This window comes from Cyprinus carpio, chromosome B16, assembly GCF_018340385.1.
Source record: "Cyprinus carpio isolate SPL01 chromosome B16, ASM1834038v1, whole genome shotgun sequence".
In the NCBI taxonomy this organism is placed as follows: Eukaryota; Metazoa; Chordata; class Actinopteri; order Cypriniformes; family Cyprinidae; genus Cyprinus; species Cyprinus carpio.
Genome location: NC_056612.1, coordinates 25,841,920 through 25,863,380, shown reverse-complemented (window position 1 = coordinate 25,863,380; position 21,461 = coordinate 25,841,920). Strand labels below are relative to the sequence as shown.

General features: G+C 34.7%; 2 protein-coding genes across 3 annotated transcripts; one reads left to right on the top strand and one right to left on the bottom strand.

Annotated features, from left to right (window-relative positions):
• The first annotated feature begins 322 nt into the window (after positions 1-322).
• On the top strand, positions 323-10,107 carry notchl (notch receptor, like). Its single transcript, XM_042741721.1, has 11 exons — positions 323-624; positions 2,216-2,360; positions 2,974-3,306; positions 4,558-4,784; positions 6,025-6,337; positions 6,449-6,585; positions 7,576-7,634; positions 7,779-7,908; positions 8,457-8,554; positions 8,958-9,292; positions 9,371-10,107. The coding sequence occupies exons 1-11, from the start codon at positions 567-569 to the stop codon at positions 9,885-9,887; spliced, it is 2,352 nt and encodes a 783-aa protein (XP_042597655.1). The 5' UTR covers positions 323-566; the 3' UTR covers positions 9,888-10,107.
• Positions 10,108-12,565: 2,458 nt separating this feature from the next.
• Positions 12,566-21,346, bottom strand: LOC109102350 (pre-B-cell leukemia transcription factor 1-like). 2 transcript variants are annotated; one of them, XM_019115701.2, is made up of 9 exons: positions 20,953-21,346; positions 20,226-20,299; positions 18,116-18,360; positions 17,064-17,254; positions 15,886-16,021; positions 15,608-15,749; positions 14,547-14,641; positions 14,329-14,379; positions 12,566-13,093 (listed from the first exon to the last, which is right to left on the bottom strand). In XM_019115701.2, the coding sequence occupies exons 1-9, from the start codon at positions 21,195-21,197 to the stop codon at positions 13,013-13,015; spliced, it is 1,260 nt and encodes a 419-aa protein (XP_018971246.1). In that variant the 5' UTR covers positions 21,198-21,346; the 3' UTR covers positions 12,566-13,012. The 2 variants fall into 2 exon arrangements, with proteins under 2 accessions (XP_018971246.1, XP_018971247.1); XM_019115702.2 differs by lacking the exon at positions 14,329-14,379 and having other exon boundaries at positions 12,568-13,093; positions 20,953-21,321.
• Between the last annotated feature and the right edge of the window lie 115 nt (positions 21,347-21,461).

Sequence of the window (21,461 nt, the reverse complement as noted above, 5' to 3'; positions counted from 1 at the left end):
TCCGTCTTCAACTGCTGAAAAAAGCAACACAAATGTGCAGGACATTATGAGATATTATGTCTAGTTTGAACACAAGGAAGTAAAGTTTTTTTTGTGTGGTATTGTTCAATTGTCCTGTCAAATTTCCTTCAACACAATTCATGCAGTAAAATATTCATAAACAGGTCAAACTCCTGCGATAATAGCGACCTTTCAGATTCACACACACACACACACACACACACACACACAAACACACACACACACACACACACACTCCTATTCTTTTCCACACAGTGGCAGGAAGTCGTCCAGATATCCGCCGTGCTTCTGAAAAAGAATGAGGGACAAATTCGGGGAGGGAGCTGTTGAGGGTGTAGACATGAACGTTCACACACTTCACACAGTATTACTGGACTGATAATGCTGCATCCATCTGAAGAAACCTTCCAAGACTCTCTGAAGACATAGAGCAGCCTCAAATGAGAAGACACCAGGTCTTGGTCTTGGTGATTCATACTCGAGGGGGTTGCTGTGTCAAATCAAGAGGAACCTGACTAACTCCAGACTCGTCTCTGTGTTCAGAGATGCACCTGACTGTGAGATTCTCCTTCATCGTATGGACTCTCTGCAGATTATCTCAAGGTGAGTCAAACTCAGTTTTCTGTGGACAGAACTGATGGATGACTGAAGAGATGGACACAGATGATGTGTGATGATTGCTGGTGTTCTAATGACCCACTTACTATCTAGTAGCACAATCTATTATCTACCACTACTCTACCACTAGCTGCAAACAAGACAGGAATAACATACAATATTCACTAATTGTTTTTATAACTTGAATTTGAAGGCAAATGATTAGAAACTTGATATATATTTTATTAGATATTTGATATGTATTTCATATTTATTAAATTAAACATTTACAAACAAGCAAATTAATTAAACATTCTATTATCATTATTAGTTTTATCAGTTATTTGTTTTTTGTTTTGTTTTTTTTTTTTTGTAAAAATCTTTTCTATTTCTAAAATACAACTTAAAATATTTATTTGCTGTAAGGTTTTTTGTTGTTGTTTACTTTCAGGTTTAATTCCCAAACTTTGATCTCAGACCAACAAAGTAAATATATTTTTATTGAAAAATAGCACATTATAAAAAATATAATGTTCTTTTGTGGGTGTGTGTGTGTGTGTGTGTGGGGTTAGGTTTTTTGTGTGAGTGTGTTGTGTGTGTGTGTGTGGGGGGGGGGGGGGGGGGGGAGAGAGAGAGAGAAAGTAAACCCATTTGTATTTTAGGTCTATCTATCTATCTATCTATCTATCTATCTATCTATCTATCTATCTACTGTATCTAATCTAGTTGATACATCCATTTATCCATATGTACTTTCTGTATTTTTTTTGGATTAATGAATAGAACGTTAAAAACAGTATTTATTTTAAATAGAAATCTATTTTTAATAACATTTTGTAACATTATAAATGAGATGTAAATAATTAATAATAAATGACTGAAACTTTTGATCAGTGTAATGCATCCTTCCTGAATAAAAGTAATAATTTCATTTAAAAAAATATATTACAGACCTCAACTTTATTTTTATTTGAAAAGTAGTGTATTTATATATCATTCTTCAGTGGAGAAAATGCTAAGAGAAAAATACAAATGTACAAGATTTTTAGCAGACATGCAAAAATGAGATACTGAATGTGAAGTGAAGGTTTTTTGTGTGATATTATTCAGCTGTCATGTCAAATTTCCTTCAACATGATTCTTGCAGTACTGCAGTTCATAAACACATATGGTATGGTTTTAAATATATATACAATGTAAAAGTAAACCCATTTATACTTTCTGTGTTTTGCTATACAAAATTCTGGTTTATTGTTCAGCCACAATGGCTTGATTTTGCTTCACACACACCTTTCAAAGCTTTTGTCCCTCTCTATTACATCCCTCATCGCTACAGTTATGCTCTCAGCCTTCATCTACTCCCATTCCACCCCATTTCCTGTTGCTGTTCGACTCTTCTGGAAACTTCCTGTTTGTGTCATGCCCCTCATTTCCTGTTCCTCCTGGAATTCAGGTCAAGGGCCCCGCCCTCTCCAGCCAGGATGATGCTGAACATCTTTAGTGATGTGGGCCCTTTAATAGCTCAAAAGCATGCTTGACATTGCTACTCTACTAGTTTGTATTACATGATAATCATACTTTGCCTTTTCCTAAAAAGGCTCCCCTAGTGATCCATACAGCAGCTGTAGTGCAGGAAAAAAGTGCCAGGCCAAGTTTGGGAATGGAGTATGTAATCAGGAGTGCTCCACTTCTGACTGTCTGAGAGATGGATTTGACTGCCTCAAAGACAAAGGCATCTGCAAGTAAGAAACCAACATGCTGATATCCCATAAAACATACTGCAGGCAGCCCGCAAAAATAAAAGCTTGCTGATTCTCAGTTTGAAAATGATGTAAGTTCAAATTAAAATAATAATAATAAAAAAAATAGCATTTTACTTTAAAGTTTACTATAACAAAATTGTATTTGTATTTAATACTCACTTTATTATTTAGTTTATTATTTTTTTATATATATATATTTAAAAAAAAAAAAACTAAATAACGTGCAATAATATTGTCACTATTATTATTATTATTTTTTTTTATAGTTATATTGATGGGTCACACTATGTACCGTGTGAGGACCAAACTAAATCTCCAGGTTTTCATATGAGAACCAGGCTGATAAACTTATGTGCACCCCTGACTATAACGAAGTAAAAAATACTTCGGCCTTGAAAACTCGATATTTGTCATAAATAATTGTAACCACAATTACAATGCATCAAGTATAAATCATAGCAGGATGCAGCTGTAATAATTAGGCTATTCACGAGAACCTGCAACTGATATGCATATGAATTTATTGCAATGCAACACGAATATTTATCATTTGTTATATGCACATTTCAAGTAAAATGTTTTGTTTTCTCAGTTTAGGGCATATTCAGTATTGCAGAAATCATTATGACAACGGCCACTGCGACCAGGGCTGCAACAATGCCCTCTGTGGGTGGGACGGATCGGACTGCTACAAACACCAGTACCCCATCTGGGCCAAAGGGAGCCTCATACTGCACACTAGAATCCCGTTCCAGAGGGGTCAGACCCAGAACACTTCTCTGTTATGGCCCTTAAGCACTGTCCTGCAGACCAGCGTCAAACTCCGAGGGATGGCACCCCTCCAGCCCACCACAGACCTACTCACAATGGACACCCGACAGCTCTCCGAGCTGTACACTCAAACACTATCCTATGACAGCAATGGGTTAGCGATACTCTCTTATGTTTCCATTTAAAGAGGTCCTATTCTACATCTCAGACTTTAATTGAATTTTTAAATATTAACTATTTTTTAATAATATTGTTTTTATTTTTATTAACATTTTTATAGTCCATATTAATCAAGGGTTTATGCATCAAAAATATATTATATATTTTATTTTACTTTATTTTATTTATAGTCCATGTTAATCAAGGGATTATGCACCAAAAGTACTCATAATATAAATAAACAAAATAAACCTAACTATAAACTATACCTGTAAAATAATGTTAAAAATTTTAAGCTAAAATGGCCCATATTCTAAATTTCGAGCTTTTAATTTTTTTTTTATATTTAATTTAATTTAATTTAATTTTATTTTATTTTTTTTATAGTCCATGTTAATCAAAGGTTTATGCATCAAAAATACTCATAAATAAACTGTAAAAAGCATAAAATATAACTAAAAATAATGTAACACAAATCATTTAAAGAGACCAAATGCTACATTTCAATTTTAATTTTAATTTTTTATTTTATTTTTATTTATAGTCCATGTTAATCAAGAGGTTATGCACTAAAAATACTCATAATATAAAAAAAACTATAAATAAACCTAATTATAAACTATACCTGTAAAATAATGTTAATAATTTTAAATTAAAATGGGCCATATTCTACATTTCAAGCTTTTTTTATATATTTTTATTTTATTTTATTTTATAGTCCATGTTAATCAAAGGTTATGCATCAAAAATACTCATAATCTAAATAAACTGTAAAAAGCATAAATTATAACTAACAATAATGTCAAATAAATTATTTAAATAGGCCATATGCTGTGTTTAATTTTTTTTAGTATTTTATTTGAAAAAAAAAAAGTATTTATAGTCCATGTTAATCAAGGGATTATGCACCAAAAATACTCATGATATAAATAACCCATAAAGAAAAGGCAAAAAATACATAAATAAATAAATACACCTAAAATAATGTAAAATTAAATCATTTATTTTTGCACAGCTACTTTCCACCCTTTCTGTAAGCCTCTCTTGGGATTGCTTTTAGATTACTTTAGGTAAATGAACATAGTTTTGATTGGCTAATCAGATTTAATACAATTCAGTGCTTGATTTTAAGGCCATTTTGTTGTACTGTTAGTTAGATATTATTTGTGACATCATACAGGTATTATAATCAGTGGTCTGTTTTTCAAACGTGTGCTGACTGCATGCATATTGTTCTGTATTACAGGTCAGTGTTATTCCTGCAGCTGGATAACAGACCCTGCTCCCGTCTTCCCTCCACCTGTTTCCAGTATGCCATCGAGGCAGCACACTTCCTGCGTGCCATCCTGGTACAGAATCATGCCTCGTTTCCCATGATCCCAGAGATCCTGGCGGCTGTGATCAGTGTACGTGGAGTCGATGAGGAAATAGGAGCCAGAGAGGAGGTGAAACTGCCAAAGGAGGAGCACAACGGTTTGTTTTCTTTTTTACTTTACCAGAACATAAGCACACTATTCAGACACTTACAGAAAGTTTATGCAAAATTTAAATTCTGTTATTATTTACTCACTATTATTATGCTGTTATTTTTCCTGCATAAGGTATTATTTTAGTATTAGTAGAATATTTTGAATTAGCATTTATTTGGCTTTTTTTTAGGTTTAAGTTTTTCATCTAATATTTATTTAATTAATTTAAAGAACCCATATTGAACATTTTAAATGTTTGTTTTACTTATTTCGTTTACTTATTTTAACAAAATTTTTACTTTTTATTTTTGAATTAACTTATTTTATATGTCCAGTTAAAATTTTTTTTTTTTCATTTTCATTTAATTTTAATTTCTATATAGCTTTATTTTTATTTCAGTTTTAGTAATTTTATGACTTCAAATATCAGTTAGTTGCTAAGACAATACATTTTTAAGTTTTCAGGTTTATGTTTTTCCATCTTTATATTTACTTTGTTTTATTTAAAGAAGCCATATTCTACATTTTAAGTTTTTATTTTTACTTATTTTATTTTAAAACGAAATTTTAAGGCCATTTTCTACATTTTAAGCTTTTATTTTACTTATTTTATTTTAAAAATTACATTTTAATAATTTATTTATTTTATTATTTACACATTATTATAGTATGTATAGATATTTTGAGATTTTATTTATTTGTTTGTTTATTTTACGATTTCATTTTAATTTTAGTAATTTGTAATACTGGAATGATTTGCACAAAATAGTTATGTGTGATAGTGCTTTTTACATTTTTATTAGATTTACATTTATTTCTGTTTTAGTACTTCAATTTAAGTACTTCAATAAGTACTTCAATGTAATTATTTTTAAGTTTTTCATCTAATATTTATTTTATTTCAGCTTTATTTTAACAAGAACAACAATGCTGTCATACAAAAAAGCAGCATTATTGTTCTTATTTTCATAATGTTAACTCTAAAATGACAACAACAAAAAGCACCATAAGAGTACTCTTCTGAAACAATACGATAGCTTTGTGTGAGAAACAAACTAAAATTGTAATCATTATTCACTAATCATATGTGTGTTTATCCCCTGCTGATTAAAGTCAGTGCAAAAGATAAGAGAGTTTTAGAAAAGTGAGTTGTGAGAAATATCTAGAATTTAGCCTAATGTGCATGTTTTCTTGTATTCCTGAGCATTATTTAGTTGCTAAATGTCACGTTTCATTTCATGAAGCCTCTCCTGCCTGGATGTGGCCTGTGGTCGGTGTGGCGACGGGACTCGGTGTGGCAGCTGCCGTGATCATCACCGTGGTGTGCCTGTGGTTAAAGAGAAGAAGACAGAGGCGAGAAGGAGGAGAGCGAGTGCGTCACAGATCCACAGTGACCGACAACAATAACGGCAGCAAGGCCTGGACCCGCCACTCTGAGGACAAAAGAAGCAGATCGGGAAGAGATAAAGACAGAAATGGGACGAAGAAAAACAAGAAAGGAAAGGAGTCAGGAAAAAGACGCAAGGAGCCCCTCGGTGAGGATGCGATCCGTATGCGGTGAGTCTGATGTTCAGAGGAACTCGAGGGTCTTTGAAGAGTTTTCATACTGTGAGTGAGGAAACTGTGCTAATGGAGAGGAACTGTCCGTGTCCTTTACGCTGATTATAGACCCCTGAGGAAGGAACTGGACATCGGAAGTGACACCGATGTGACCCAGAGCTCCATGGAGGACATCAACAAGACCATCTGTGACCACAGATCACCAGACCAAAAACACTTCAACCACCAACAGCCCCGCATGCTGGGTGAGACCTGCTGGAATGAGAAGGCGAAAAATTATGTTTTTCAGTGTTATTTATGTGTTTGCTCTAAAATGACAAAAGAGGGTTTTTTTTTTTTTTTTTTTTTTTTTCAAAACTGCAAAACCTTAATTCTTAAAAAAAACACAAGTAGATTCAACAGATTACATTAAAATGTAGTAAATGTTAATTTAGTTTCTCTCTCTCTCTCTCTCTCTCTCTCTCTCTAATATATATATATATATATCGTTTTGGAACAGCCAAGCAAATTCAAAAGATTACAGAAAACAATATAATGTATCATGTAAACAATGCAGTAAAGGTGATTAATTCAGTTTTACTTAATTTTTACTACTATTATTATTTTAAATTAGATTTTTTTTTTAATATTTTCAGTTTTCATTTTAAATTTAGTTTGTTTTTTGTTTATTTTAGTAATTTTGATGTGCTTTTGTCATTTTTAATATTTTATTAGACTTTGCTATTTAGCTTTATTTTTATTTCAGTTTATTTTTATTTTATTTTTTTTACTTAAATTTAACTTATTTTAGTTAGTTGCCAAGGCAAATGTAAAGTTTAATATTTATATTTTATTTTCATTTGTTTATTTTTGCAATTTCAATTAACAAAAAATATTTTAAAAGCATAGTTTTTGGATTAATTTAGATAATATATTAAATGAATCTGTATAAATATATACATTATTTTTTACTAAAACATTTAAAAGTATGTAAATGCCATGTGGGAACTTCTGTGAACATCTCCGAGCGATGATTCAAGCAAATCTTTCAACAGATTCGTGTTGAAAAACCTGTTACATCCCCAACATAACCTTTGAAGATCATGTGCATCTGAATAACATTTGCATATTATTTTCAATGCATCACGAATAGAGAAAGTATCCAATTCTAATCATGCATACTATTTAGCACAGCTAGGAGGAGAAATGTGACACAGCTGCTGTGCTTCAATTGTGTTTCTCTGTTTTACCTTTAGCTCCCCCTAGAGGATGGGAAAGAAATGCAGTTCCTACCCCTCAAAGACCACCAAGAACAGTGAGTTTATCTAATTTTAACAATCTGCCTGCACATTTAAAAACCTATAATACTACAATGCTCATGATATCTGTTATTGGAAAGATTTCTGCATGCTGCATCATTCTCTCTGTAGAGCTGATCATTTGTGCTGTCTTCTCTCAGGCCGCTCCGGTGCAGTGGTGCGGTCCGGACGGCTCGGTCGTGCTGATCCGAGCTGTCAGAAGTGGGCTTGACCGAGTGGTTCTGGAGCTCCTGAGAGCCGGAGTGCCTGTCAATAACACTGACCACACGGGTAAGAGCACCATTAACCCTTGCATGTGGAACGAGGCCCTTCAATCAATGTGGTCTTCAAGAATACATTACAGGAATAGTTTTTGTTTCCTTTGCAGTTGGGGAGTAATGTGTTTTGCCCTTTCTGGTTTTGTCTTTGTCACTGTCTCTGTCCTGTCCTCAACTCCCCACTGCCGTCCTCCGTCTCCTCCTGCTTCCCTCACGTCACTCCAGCACCCCTGATAAACACGTCTGATTCAGAACACAGTTAATGTGCTGTAGCGCCCGGTCAATGTGGAAATAATGTATTAACCTTCCATGCCTCTCTCTCTCTCTCTCTCTCTCAAAATTTTCCATCTTTTATTGTCTTGAATGTTCGCTTCCTGTTTTCCCTTCTCATAACACATGCTCGCATGTCATTTTTTTGGCTTTGTCCACTACTTTCTGGCCCCTCTGTGTGCCACAACACGCCATTTCCTGATCACCCTTGCCCTGTTTGTTGTCAATTTCTTGCATCTCTATTCTCTCTCTCTCTCTCTCTCTCTCTCTCTCCCCGTTCTCTTCATCCAGGGAGATCTGCCCTCCACTGGGCATGCTCAGTAAACCACCTCCCATTGGCACGGACTCTCATTCGCTACGGTGCTGCAGTGGACTTACAGGACCATAAGGTAAAGAAAAAGTCACCCTTTTGTATACCCAATCAAATAAACAAGGGTTACGCACCATTCAGAATTTGAATTCCATTGGATGGATAGATAGAGTGCCCTCCACTATTGGAACCCTTGGTAAATATGAGCAAAGGCAGCTTTGAAAATAAATCTGCATCGTTGATCTTTTTGAACTTTATAGAATATTTTATGATGAAATAAATGTGTTTCTCTGATGCATGCTGGCCACAATTATTGGCAACCCTAGAAATTCTTATGAGTAAATATGCCAATATTAGTGGAGGGCACTGTAGATAGAAAGATAGAGAGAGAGAGAATGATAGAGAGAATGAACAATAGATTGATGAATGAATTATCATAATCCACCAATAATAATGGAATAAAATTCAATCTTTCTCTATAGGGTGAAACGGCTTTGTTTCTCTCGGCTCTCCACGGTTGCTATGACACTGCACGATTCCTGCTGCTCAACGGGGCCAATCAGGATCTCTCTGACTTCAAGGGGCGGCGGCCACTGGATGTGGCTCGAGAGGGATTACATCATCAGGTCCTCGAGCTCCTATTGGCTCACAGAGTTCACAGGGCGCCAGTTCCTCTAGATCCCACCACTGAGGTGCTCTGGGACGATCGCACGTATGTCTGTTCTCCTTGGGTCGCTTCACCTCCATGTCTACCTGGAAGAAGTTCCTCGTTTTCGGGGGTCATCAGCCACAGAGGGATGCCAACACCTCCGCCTCCGTAAGTCAGCTCTGCAGCTGTATATTCCAGTTGCAGATACAATTTTACCAGCATGTTCTCATGTTTTGTTCTCAACAGTGATTGGCAGATGGGAAGAACGCAATGCTCCTCCCCCCAGAACTGGCGTCCAGCCCCCAACCAATCAGCAACGGCATTGGTCAGCCCCAGGATTCATGGCCTCCCATCTCGGCCTATCAGCACTCTCCAGGAAGTGACGTCAGAAGCAGAGGACGAGGAGAGGGAGATGACCCAGGACGTTACTCGAGCAGCAACGCCTCACTTCCTGTCTCCACAACCCGCACCTCGACAGCGCTCGTTCTCCTGTACCCAGCATGCACTGAACCGCCGCTCCAGTGGCAACCAACCAGAGCTGTCCGTAGCTGTGCCAGCTGAAAAAGTAGCCAATGAGCATGTAGAAATAGTGATCGTGCCCCACCCGAGAGAAGCGGCCAGCCAATCAGAGAGCAAAACCCCAGGGAACAGCCTCAGCGCAGCTCAGATGGACTCTGAGAGGGATAGTATGAGGAACTCATACTCTAAAATGAGCGAGAGGGTCAGTAATGAACCCGCCGTCACCATCCAAAGCAGCATGTGAGAGAAGATAAAGAGAAAAGAAATTAGACAACTCAAAAATGCATAAATTTCTCTACTGACTGTTAAAATTATATAAAAAAATATCATTGGCAGAATCTCAGGAAAACTCCCTCGCCCCAAAATCAAAAGCAATTCAAATTTGCATGAAGGAAATTCTTTTTGCATTTCAGTTTGCATTTTGACATTATTTTCAGGACAATAAAGCATATTTTTCTCCTTAATTATTCCCTCATAAGCGTTATATGTTTGGATGTTTTGCTTTATTGTAATTTAGGGTTTACTTTATTCTAATACAACACAAAATATACAAATAAAAAAAAAGCTTATCACTACAGCAGTGAGAATTTGATTGTTTTTTAACTAAAGTAACAGGAAATGTTCATGAAAATAGTGACATCATATAATATTTATATTACAATATAATGAAACCTTGATGCAGAAAATTTATTTTTCTGTGAAAAATTATATATATATATAGTATCATAAAATCTTAATTAAATAAAAAAAAATTTATGTAAGAAAAAAAAAATCCTTTTTTTTGGAGAGTTGAGAATTAGATTTTTTGCACTACAGTAATAGGAATTTTCATGAAAATTATGACATCATAATATTTATATTACATTATCATAATGAAACCTTAATGATGCAAAAATAGGCTTTTATGTAAAAAAAATTATAATCATAAAATCTTAAACTCAAAATTGGATTAATTTTCTCCTAGAAAAAATCCCTATTTCTTTGGTTTAGTTGAAATATAATTTAGACATGCTCTTGACAGAATTTATGAAATTCATCCTGTTATATTTTATTTAGTGCTGTCAAACAATTAATCACATCCAAAATACGTTTTGTGTACGATGTATATTATGTATATATATAAATACATACACATCCATGTATATATTCAATAAAAATGTTGTTTATATATATATATATAAATATATATATATATATATATATATATATATATATACATACACACACACATGTAAACACGTAAATATTTTTAAATTATATACTGTACTTGTGTGTATGTATATATACATAATAAATATACATAGTACACACACATATATTATATAAACAAAAAACTTTTATTCTGGATGCGATTAATCGTTTGATTAATTTCATTGCATTGAATTGCATGTTCTTGCCATCTGCTCTCCATTTAAGTTGAGATTTCAAACATTCATTAATGTTTTCCACAAAAAAGTATTACACCTAAAAAAATTTATAGTAAATATATTTAAAAAAGGATGTACATTCACATGAGATGAAGATTCTAGAAAGATACAGTTTCTTGTGTATCTTTCACAATGTTCACAATCGCTACTTCCATAGAGTCTGACTTGACAGAAATACCATTCAGTAAAATATCAATCAAAATAGGCCGCAAGCACCATATAATGTTAACTAAGTAAACATTTTTCAGCGATAAAAATAAAGGTTAGAAAAACAATATTAAAGCGCAAATGATGAATGTGTACACAGACAGTCTTTATTGTAAAAGAGGTAGAGAATACAGGTGTTTCACTGTACAGAGAAAAGACAGCACTGTTGATATACTCATTCAAACAGTAAATAAAGACAGCAAACACACCTCATTCATATAACTGATACATACACAAACCCAGTAAAAAAGAGAAACGCGCACACACACACACGAAAAAAGCCAAACAAACAATCTTTGGATTTTTCTCTATTGCCCCCGTCACCCAAGCCAATTCTATCTGAGCTTTGAATAAACAATATAGAGCAGTGATAACAATAATATAATAACTATAATGAAAGCAGTCTTAATGCAGTTTAAAAAGTTCCCCTTTCAACACCCAGATATTGCAGTTACAAATAGTGGAAGTTGTAATGTAGTGGAAAAGTGAAAATAAAACTAGAATAAAATACATAACGGCAACTAAACGCCATGAACTCATCCAACTCTTCTCTCTCACACAAACACACTCATTTATCCAAACGGAGAAAACGGCCTTATTCATGAAACATACAACTCAACAAATGCATAAACTGTTTGCAAAACTAAAACTTTTTATGTAAATTAGCATCTTAGCTTGCATTTTTTACTAACACCATAAATGTGTGTACTATGTGTGTGTGTGTGTGTGTATATATATATATATATATATATAAATATATATATATATATACACACACAAACACTCACACATATGTATGCATAAACTGTAACATAAATATGTATGTATATATATATATATATATATATATATATATATATATATATATATATATATATGTGCGTGTGTGTGTGTGTGTGTATATGTATGTATGTGACCCTGGACCACAAAACCAGTCTTAAGTGTCAATTTTTCAAAATTGAGATTTATACATGATCTGAAAGCTGAATAAATATGCTTTGCATTGATGTATGATTTATTAGGATCGAACAATATTTGGCCGAGATACAACTATCTGAATATATGGAATATGGTTGAATATAATACAATAGGTTGTAAAAAAAAATCAAAATACTGAGAAAATTGCCTTTGAAGTTTTCCAAATGAATTCTTAGCTATGCATATTACTAAACAAAAATTATGTTTTGATATATTTACGGTAGGAAATTTACAAAGTATCTTCATGGAACATGATTTTTATTTAATATCATAATGATTTTTGGCATAAAAGAAAAATCTATAATTTTGAACTATTCAATGTTTTTTTGGCTATTGCTACAAATATACCCCAGTGACTTAAAACTGGTTTTGTGCTCCAGGGTCACACACACACACACACACACATATATAATATATGTGTGTGTGTGCGAGACATTTTGACAGAAATCTGTTCTGCTCGCACTGAACTGAATGCAAAAAAATTGTGGTTTTACAAACAATTTACATCATGCTTCATGAATGAGGCCCATTCTTAGGTAAATTACCGTATTGAATGGAATACGACAATTGTCATAAGATCAGCCTTATGCATGGTTTACATGGGAAATCTCAGTTTTGTGTTTCTGATAATGAGCTCCTAAAAACAAAATAAACGTGAAAAAACTAAAACTGCATTTGGGTAGAAGAGTGACCATCATTCTTTCGTCATTTCGTGTGTCCTCCGGTATCCGAGCGGGACGCCCGCGGAAGGAGCTCATCAGTCCGAGTTGTCGGAGTGATCGCTGCCAGGTGAAGTGGCGGAGGGTGGCGTGTTCTGCTCCTGCCAGCTACCATTAGTCTGCAGACAGAAAACTGCTGTTAAAACCAGAAAAACAGAAGTCGTCCTGTACAGAGATCTCTAAACAAAATACTAGCATATGTGCCAGAATTTGAGGCCTATCCACAGTGAGTGAATAAAAAAAAATCTTTTTTCACATTTTGCTGTTTGTTGTAGATATTGCCATGTTGTTCACATTGTACTTAAAAGTAACGCAGAAGCATTCACTTTTCATACTGGCATATTTTTAGTGATTTCCCTGCAGAAGCCATATTGTAAATGCAATGCTTTCTACTTTCAATAAACAAAAGCTATTTTGTAAAATGCTAAATTGTTTTATTACTAACAAAAGAACACTATTATCATTATATCAAGATATATTTCTATCAAATGCAAGTGAAATATACTGTTAGATAATAATAATAGTAAAAAAATAATTTCAACATTTATACCACATTTATACCACACTATATTTTTATTACTAATAATGTTATCATTATGCCAATATATTGCTATTTTACACTTAAAGCAAGTGAAATCTTATAATAATCTAAATTGCGAGATAATTTATATTTTTAACAATAATACACATTTTATAATAATTTTAAACATTTATACAGCACTTTGAATTTTTTTATTACTATCTATTATTTTATATTATTAATGATAATAAACCACTATTATTAGCGTTATACAAAGATATTCATATCTCACACTTAATTGAAGTGAAATCTGTATTATAAGATAATAAACAGAATTATTTTAAACACTTACACAGCACCTTATTTACTATATTTAATACTGATAATAGACCGCTATTCTTATCTTTATAATCAAGATACATTCATATTTCACATTCATTTGAAGTAGCCTAAAATCTGTATAATTAGATAATAATATTTTAAACATTTGATATTTGAAAAATATTTTATTATGTGAAATTTGTATTAGCAGATTTAATCTCATTTAAACAGTATTTTTCTGGATACTTCCACTCATAGAGCTTAGATAGGTTATATTCTGTATGTAAGACCACATATGTGTAATTCACCTTTGTTCATTTGTGTGAATGTTTCTCATAAAAATTCATGTGCCACTTCACTCATCGCTCTTGATATGAATAGGCCTTAATTATAATCAGCAGAGCACGTGAATCCTTGCAATAAAGCATAACTGAGTAAAGATCACAGTGAAGTCACTTAAAAAGCGAGACTGATAGACGGCAGAGACGAGCAAGCGTGTGATGAGCTCCTCACCCGGCTCTCTCTGGTACTACAGAGTCTTTCTGAGAAGCGTGATTGAGCGTCCTACCAGAGAGAGAGAGGAAAAGGACATTTAGGCAGAGCTGCATGGCTAAGCAAACACACAAAAGCACATCATTCCCTCTCTGAACCAGTGAGATCCAAACTCATGCGCAGAGATGATGACACGCAGCGGGCCGCAGGAATGCTGATCGAGTTCGAGAGAGTCGTACCTGAGCCCCCATGTGATAGGGAGGCTGCTCTCCGTTCATTGGAGGAACTCCTAGGAAGCAGTCAGCTGACCCTGACAGCGAGAACGATCCTGAGCCTGGAAGAATGAGAGGTACGAGACTCAGTCATATATGAAAAACCTTGGAACACATTACTACAATGTCTTTTACTGGAGCAGGGGTGTTCTAATCATTTTGGCTGCCACTGTATATTTTACTGTTATACTTTCAATATAACATTATGCAAAATAGATCCTAACAGAAAGTGATTAAACATCGTGGTCTTTGTTCATCATGCACATGCATGTCAATCAAATGATGCAAAACACAAAGCACAGTTATTGTAATTTTAGAAATACCTATGTCACACACACTACTTTGAAGCAAAGATGCATTAAATTGAACAAAAGTGTCAGTAAAGACATTTATCATTTTAGAAAAGATTTATATTTTAAATAAACGCTAGACTCTATTCATCAAAGAATCCTGAAAAAAAGCTTGAGCAGCAAATCAGCATATTAGAATGATTTCTGAAGGATCACGTGACACTGAAGACTGCTGAAAATTCAGCTTTGCATCACAGGAATAAATTACATTTTAACAAATATTCAAATAGAAAACAGTTATTTTAAATTGTAATAATATTTCATCATGTTTTTCAGTATTTTTGATCACTTAAATTCAGTTTTGGTAAGCATTAGAGATTTACAAAGTTACAATTGTGTACAGACCCTACAGTTTTGAACAGTAATATATTTATAACATTGTATTAAATTATTTAACATCTAAATGTATAGTTATTGCATTCAAACATATTTAAATCACATCCTTGCACAATATTGGTTTCATTTGATTTGACCGATTCGCCTCCGTGAATCAAATTCAATGATTCAATTCAAAACTCTGATTCAAGAGATTTGTTTGCATTATCTCTGCTGCAGCAAACTATATGCAGGTAAATGCTGCTGTTTCTTAATATGTATATAAATATACCGCTCAAGACTATTTCAAATCTACAAAATTAGTGTGAAAATTCCCTGTTAGAGCTCAAGCCTTGAACTAACCAGTGGAGTTTGGAGTGTGGGGCGATTCCTCGCTCTGTGTCGCCCCTAAGGCCGTCTTCATGGCGTACAGATTGGCCTCTTCCTGGAACTTCCCAATGTTCTTCTTATAGCGAATCCTCTTGTTGCCAAACCAGTTGGACACCTGTCATGATTTCAGAGCCAAAATGAAACTGATCTGTCTCTGATGACCGGATGCTCCCGTAGTGGACTGAGAGCCAGGCTCAGTAGAAAACAAGCCTATTAGACAGAGAAAACAGATCTGATAGAGGAGCTGGTACCTGAGACATAGTGATCCCGCACTGCTTGGCCAGCTCTTCTTTGGCCTCCTCGCTCGGGTAAGGGTTCGAGAGATGGGAATAGAAATACTCGTTCAGGACCTCTGTGGCCTGTTTACTAAAGTTACGCCGTTTACGCCTGACAAAGACAGAAAATGTCATAGTCAAAAAAAAAATCTGCATGAAGAACAAAGTGCAGGTTTTATTAAGGTATATTTAAGACTTTTTAGAGACCCTTTTAAGACCAAGTAAAGAAAAATTAAGGAATAAATTGAAGGGAACACAATATGTACGTTCTGTCAATATGTTGTATTAGCACTGCTTCAAAGTTTGAAAACACAACCCCAACTGATCTCTTTTTAATTCATTTATCAAAAATAAAAAAAAATGTTAAGGATTAGAATATGGAAATAAAATACTGTACTTTCTGATCAGACTGCAAAAAATAAAAAAATGCTATTTTTCCTCAGTGTTTTTGTCTTGTTTTCATGTGCAAATGTCTAGAGATGTTTAAATCAAGATACATTTACTTGAGAAGAAAAACCACATAACATAAGATTGTCTATCTGAAAAACAATGCTACATCTTGTTTATCTGAAAAACAATGCTACAGTCAGTTATTCTCCTTTGAAAATGTGCGTTCCAGCCAGAATCTGTTTTGGTTTGTGAAACCCGCTCACTGCCAGTTTACCCAATTGTATTTCGGCACCCCGGGTTGCCAGTTGGTGGAAAACACAGCGCATTTCATTTCATTCATCGTCAAGTGCACTGGTTTGTGTCGTCAATCTGGCAACCTGCGTGTTCGTCAAGTCTGAGGAGGAGGGGCCGGTTGAAAAAACTCTCTAATATTTTGAATTTCGACTGTAATACCTAGGTGTCAATCATACATAGAGCACCTTATAACTCACTTAAATTTGTTCAGTTTTTCCAAGACACCTCGAGTTATTCCTGATTATAATAAATATTTGTATTGGGAAACAAAAATACTGAGAGAAATATTCCTTTTGCAATGCATGAAACATTTAATGCCATGACTTTATGAATTTAAGACTTTCTGCTCTAATTTAAGACCTTCTGTTAGGGTCCCTAAACCCTGAACAAAACAAAGTGTACTTTCTAGATCTGATGCATTAGTGCACTAAAGCAAAGCTCTAATATCACAAAACACGTTTTAATCCCACCTGGCATCCAGAAAGCGTGAGCGCAGTATCATGACCGCTTCACAGGTGCTCTGTTTGAGCTGCGTCTGAATGGAGCTGAACTTGCGGTGGATGATGGCCACCATGCGCTCGATCTCACGCGGAGACACGGGCCGGGTGCGAGACTGCTCCCTCAGCAGGTTCATAACATGTGTAGTGAACTCACTGCAGGCCTGGAAACAGCAACGAGGTCAGAAAGCAGCTGAGGACACTCAGAACCTGTGTCTTCCTCCGTCAGACAAACATTTTTGTCCTCAAAGAGAAAAATGCCGTGCAAACAACAGATCAAGATGTATTTCAAGTTCAATAGAGTGCAACAGTCAGGTTCCAGAAGTAAGAACCTCATTCATTTTCTCCACAGAACAACTGATTTTGAACAATAACTTATGAGCCATTAAAGTGAGACCTATGGTGAACTATGAGATTTTTAATCACTGGAATACGCTTTCGTTGATTTGTTAATGACATATGATGTATTGTATTGATGCTGTCTCTGGTCATCTGATCTGTTCGCGTTCAAGCGTTCAGGGGGCATGGCTTTGGACGGCGATTTGCAAGGCGGTTGGGACATTCGCTTTCAGTGCTATCAGGCTTTTTCCAAAATGTCCTACTGCACCTTTAAATATTTCTATGCATAATATCATTATTTTTTTCAATAAAATTAATATAGTTTTTTTTATATTTAATCAACATCTTTAAATCAATAGCTCTTGCAGTTCTTTTCCTCATTAAAGTCGGTAGTCTTTTGTCCAATTTTTTAAAATACTTTTTGCTTCAAGTCAAAGTTTGTAATGAGATTCGCCTCGCAGCTGCTTGATTGGTTCACTTTTTTTTTTTTTTTTTACTCATTAAACTTTTTTTTTACTTTTGCTTTTTAATTTGAAAAAAATGAATGAGTAAAATACTTCCAGAAAGAAAGCTGCTAAAAAAAAGTGGGTGTGTACTGCTGAACTCTATTATTGTGATACAGAATTCTGGACCAATGAGATTTCGCTGTGGGCGTGGCTACCCAGCACAATGGCAGTGATATGTACCTGCTCGTATTTCTCCAGCTCTGTGTGGTAAATGTTCCGAATTTGGCTCAACTTGCTTTTATAGTCGGAATGCTCCAGTGAGCTGTCAGGTGACATCCCGCCAGAGCTGGTAGCGGCAGAGACCGCGGCGGCGGCTCCGCCCCCCTTCTCTGGACCGGCCACACCTTCAGCAAGCAGCATGTTGTCCAATCGCACGAGCTGTGGGTCTGGAGGCTCCTCCTCCTGAGCATTTCTCATGGCAAGGCCTGCAAATAAGAAATTAATCCATTAAAGGATTCATCCATTCACTGATTTTCAAGCAGCTTTGTATTGTTACAATGTCCGTAGTATAAGTAAACAAACATTGTGTATTGGTTTTATGTGTTGTCTGAACCAAAAAAAAAGTAAAAAAAAAAATAAATAAATCACTATTTATTTGTCAGCAAAGGTATTACAACTTTTATGAAAACTACAGATTGTACTTTCACATTTTTGTATCCCTGATTAATGGATAGTCTGATCAAGTGCATTATGGGTAATGAAGTTTTTCCAAAAAATTTTCACCACTGCCCTTTTCCTTTAGTCATGATTCAAAAGTAAAAATGACCCCTTTAATATTCACCATATTATGTTTAAATTTAATAATGCAGATGCCTAATTGTACAACACCGGTATTAGTACTTCAAACATAAGAAATTTTGCTTATGAATAGTATGCATAACAATAAAACATTAATAAATACAATAAAAACATAATTTCACAAATTGTTCTGTAATGACTTTGTTTATTTGAAGGCAACACCAAATTATTTTTCTATGTTCATACTGAAAACTACTTCGGAGTTATTAAACTTTAAAACTGAGAGAAATAAGATATTCAAGACCCATATTTCTCAAAACTAAATTTGGGTTAGCTTTTTTAAAACCCTTTTCATGGGTGTCAACACTATATCAATTTTCTCAGAGTAGTAGAAATATTACAATGCATTATGTTTGATACTGTAATGGCAGTCAATGACCTACAAGATAAATATGAATTTGAATTCATTTTAATTTATTCCCTGGAGCAACGCAAGGTTAAGTGCTTCAGTCAAGGGCAAAACATTAGGCAGGATGACTCATTTTGACAGTTCCTGTGTCATCACTGCTTAACATTGCAACCACTCTAAGTACTGCTTTATTCCATCATGCATAGTCTGATAAGGAGAGATTTTATTTTTATTAATGTACTTTACAAAATGTTTCAATACAGCACTGTGCAATAAACAGGGAATAGTGCAGGGCAGTACTGTATGATTAATGGCACACAGCATGCAATACCACGGGCTGTAAGGGAGCGTGCCAAACCACGGAAATTAAAAGACTCTATTAGGCACAACGCCATTTAATTACTAACCATCACAGTAAACATTTCAGTCTTCCTAAACTTAGTCTTCATACAAACCAAAGACATTGTGCAATTATTAATAGTTCAATTCTTGCATGAAAATAATAGGATGCTGCATGCATATAAAAAGGTTTGTGTTAATATACTGGACGGTTATTTAACTTCTCATACAAACCAGTTACGACTTTATTGTTGTACTGATATCCTAATGCATGCAAATGTGGTATCACATGCAAACAAAATAGGGTTTGAGATAATATCGCTAAAATAGTGCTGAGAAAAATTTTCATTTGGTATTAAGGAACTGCAAATGTGGTCTTCAGACAAACCAGAAACCATTTGCTTATTGTGCTCTTTTAAAAAATGTAATGCATGCAAATAACACGGTCTGAGAATTTTTTTTTTTTTTTTATAATAAAGCTATTATTTAAGAGCAACTTCAATTTTTAAAAGCTACTAACCATAATCATTATGCCATTGTTTGAGTAAAAAGTGCTGTTAAACCATGCAAAATTGCATGCAAACGACAGAGTTTGAGAATATATTTATGAACTAGAATAAAATATAAACGACTACTAAGAATTTTTCTTCAAATTGCTGTGTTTTTAATGAGGTGTACACTCTGTGGCTTTGTTCTTGTAGAACATGGCGCCTGTGCGAATCCAATGCCAACTTTTAAACCAATTATAAAGTTGCAGTTATGATATTTACCACTTCTAAAACAAAATGCATGCTCATTACTCACCAGTTTTCTCCTTAATTTCGCACAGGACGCTGAATAAGGCCGGTTTCATCCGATGACAGTTTAAAGCGTGTTTTCTGTCACAAAATAACAAACAAAAGTCAGTTAGCTAACATTAGCACGCTACCGATGTAACAGTGACAGTAAACTCGTGTTAAATACAGAAAAGGCTGAAATCACGTTGCTAGTGAAAAAAAAGAATATTTCACCACCTCAGATTTTATATGAATTAGATTGTTTTAACGTATTAAAAACTCAATACCCATTTCGATTCTCCTGACACATTAGCCTTTCAGCTTAGCTTCAGGCATTGATTTGTGTTTTTGTGAAATTAATAAAAATAAAGTTACTCCTGTAATAAGATAAGATAAATACAAATAAATAGATCTATGTACATCTAATAGCGAATCTTTGTTTCGCTACGTATATGTTGCAAAATGCAAGAAAAAGAGTTTGTTTGAAGTCAAGAAAAACGTAAACAATATCAGCTAACTAAAGCCCGTGAACTTCAGCACACATTCTAATAATTGTTTTAACAGTAAAAACTTTTATATTTTAGGTCTTGTTAAATCAAATAAAAGTGTATTTGAGTGGATTAAAGACGAAATAATGTCATTAAAAAGGTTAGATGATAGATTATTCTATGTTTTAGTATACCCTTGTCTCACGCGACCGTTAGCTCGATGCTAAACTTGTGAGTTTTTCAAAGAAATAACTTTAAATAACTCACTTTGCTTGCGCTTCGTCTAAACTTTGGTCGGTAATCGTCATGATCTGTTGCAAGATATCGCCAATGTCTCGACGGTTGTTGTGTCCATTTTCGGTGCCTTCGAGGCCCGCGGGGTCTCCATCGGGGCGGTGTTGAGAAGTCGGGTGCACCGGGTTAAGGGGATGCATTCCAGGGTGGACGTTCAACCCGAGACCGCGGCCTGCGCTAGGCCCGTTGCCTGTGATGGGCTGCTGTGGCTGCAACATCCTGAGCTGTACATTAATCTAGATGAGTGTGTGTGACTGTGAGTGAGTGAGTGTGTGTCCATGCATCACCACGCTAGAGTCCCCTAGCGATTGACTCATAAAAAACCGTGCCCTTGAATGGAAATAGACATTCTGCAAATGCAAAAGTCAAAATATGAGTACATTGTGATCACGCAGTCTGTTGCACGGGTCAAAAACAGTATGAAAACACACAGAGGAGAAATTAAATGAAACCTCATCTAACCCATTCCACGAAACGTGGAT

What these genes read in the sequence shown, in the direction of transcription:
- notchl (XM_042741721.1), top strand. Translation starts at nt 567, where the DNA reads ATGCACCTGACTGTGAGATTCTCCTTCATCGTATGGACTCTCTGCAGA. An exon ending in CCAACAGCCCCGCATGCTGG is followed by an intron (nt 6,586 to 7,575) that starts GTGAGACCTGCT and finishes TTTTACCTTTAG; the next exon opens with CTCCCCCTAGAGGATGGGAA. An exon ending in CTCAAAGACCACCAAGAACA is followed by an intron (nt 7,635 to 7,778) that starts GTGAGTTTATCT and finishes GTCTTCTCTCAG; the next exon opens with GCCGCTCCGGTGCAGTGGTG.
- LOC109102350 (XM_019115701.2), bottom strand. Translation starts at nt 21,197, where the DNA reads ATGTTGCAGCCACAGCAGCCCATCACAGGCAACGGGCCTAGCGCAGGC. An exon ending in AGCTGGAGAAATACGAGCAG is followed by an intron (nt 17,255 to 18,115) that starts GTACATATCACT and finishes TGCTGTTTCCAG; the next exon opens with GCCTGCAGTGAGTTCACTAC. An exon ending in GCGGGATCACTATGTCTCAG is followed by an intron (nt 15,750 to 15,885) that starts GTACCAGCTCCT and finishes AAATCATGACAG; the next exon opens with GTGTCCAACTGGTTTGGCAA.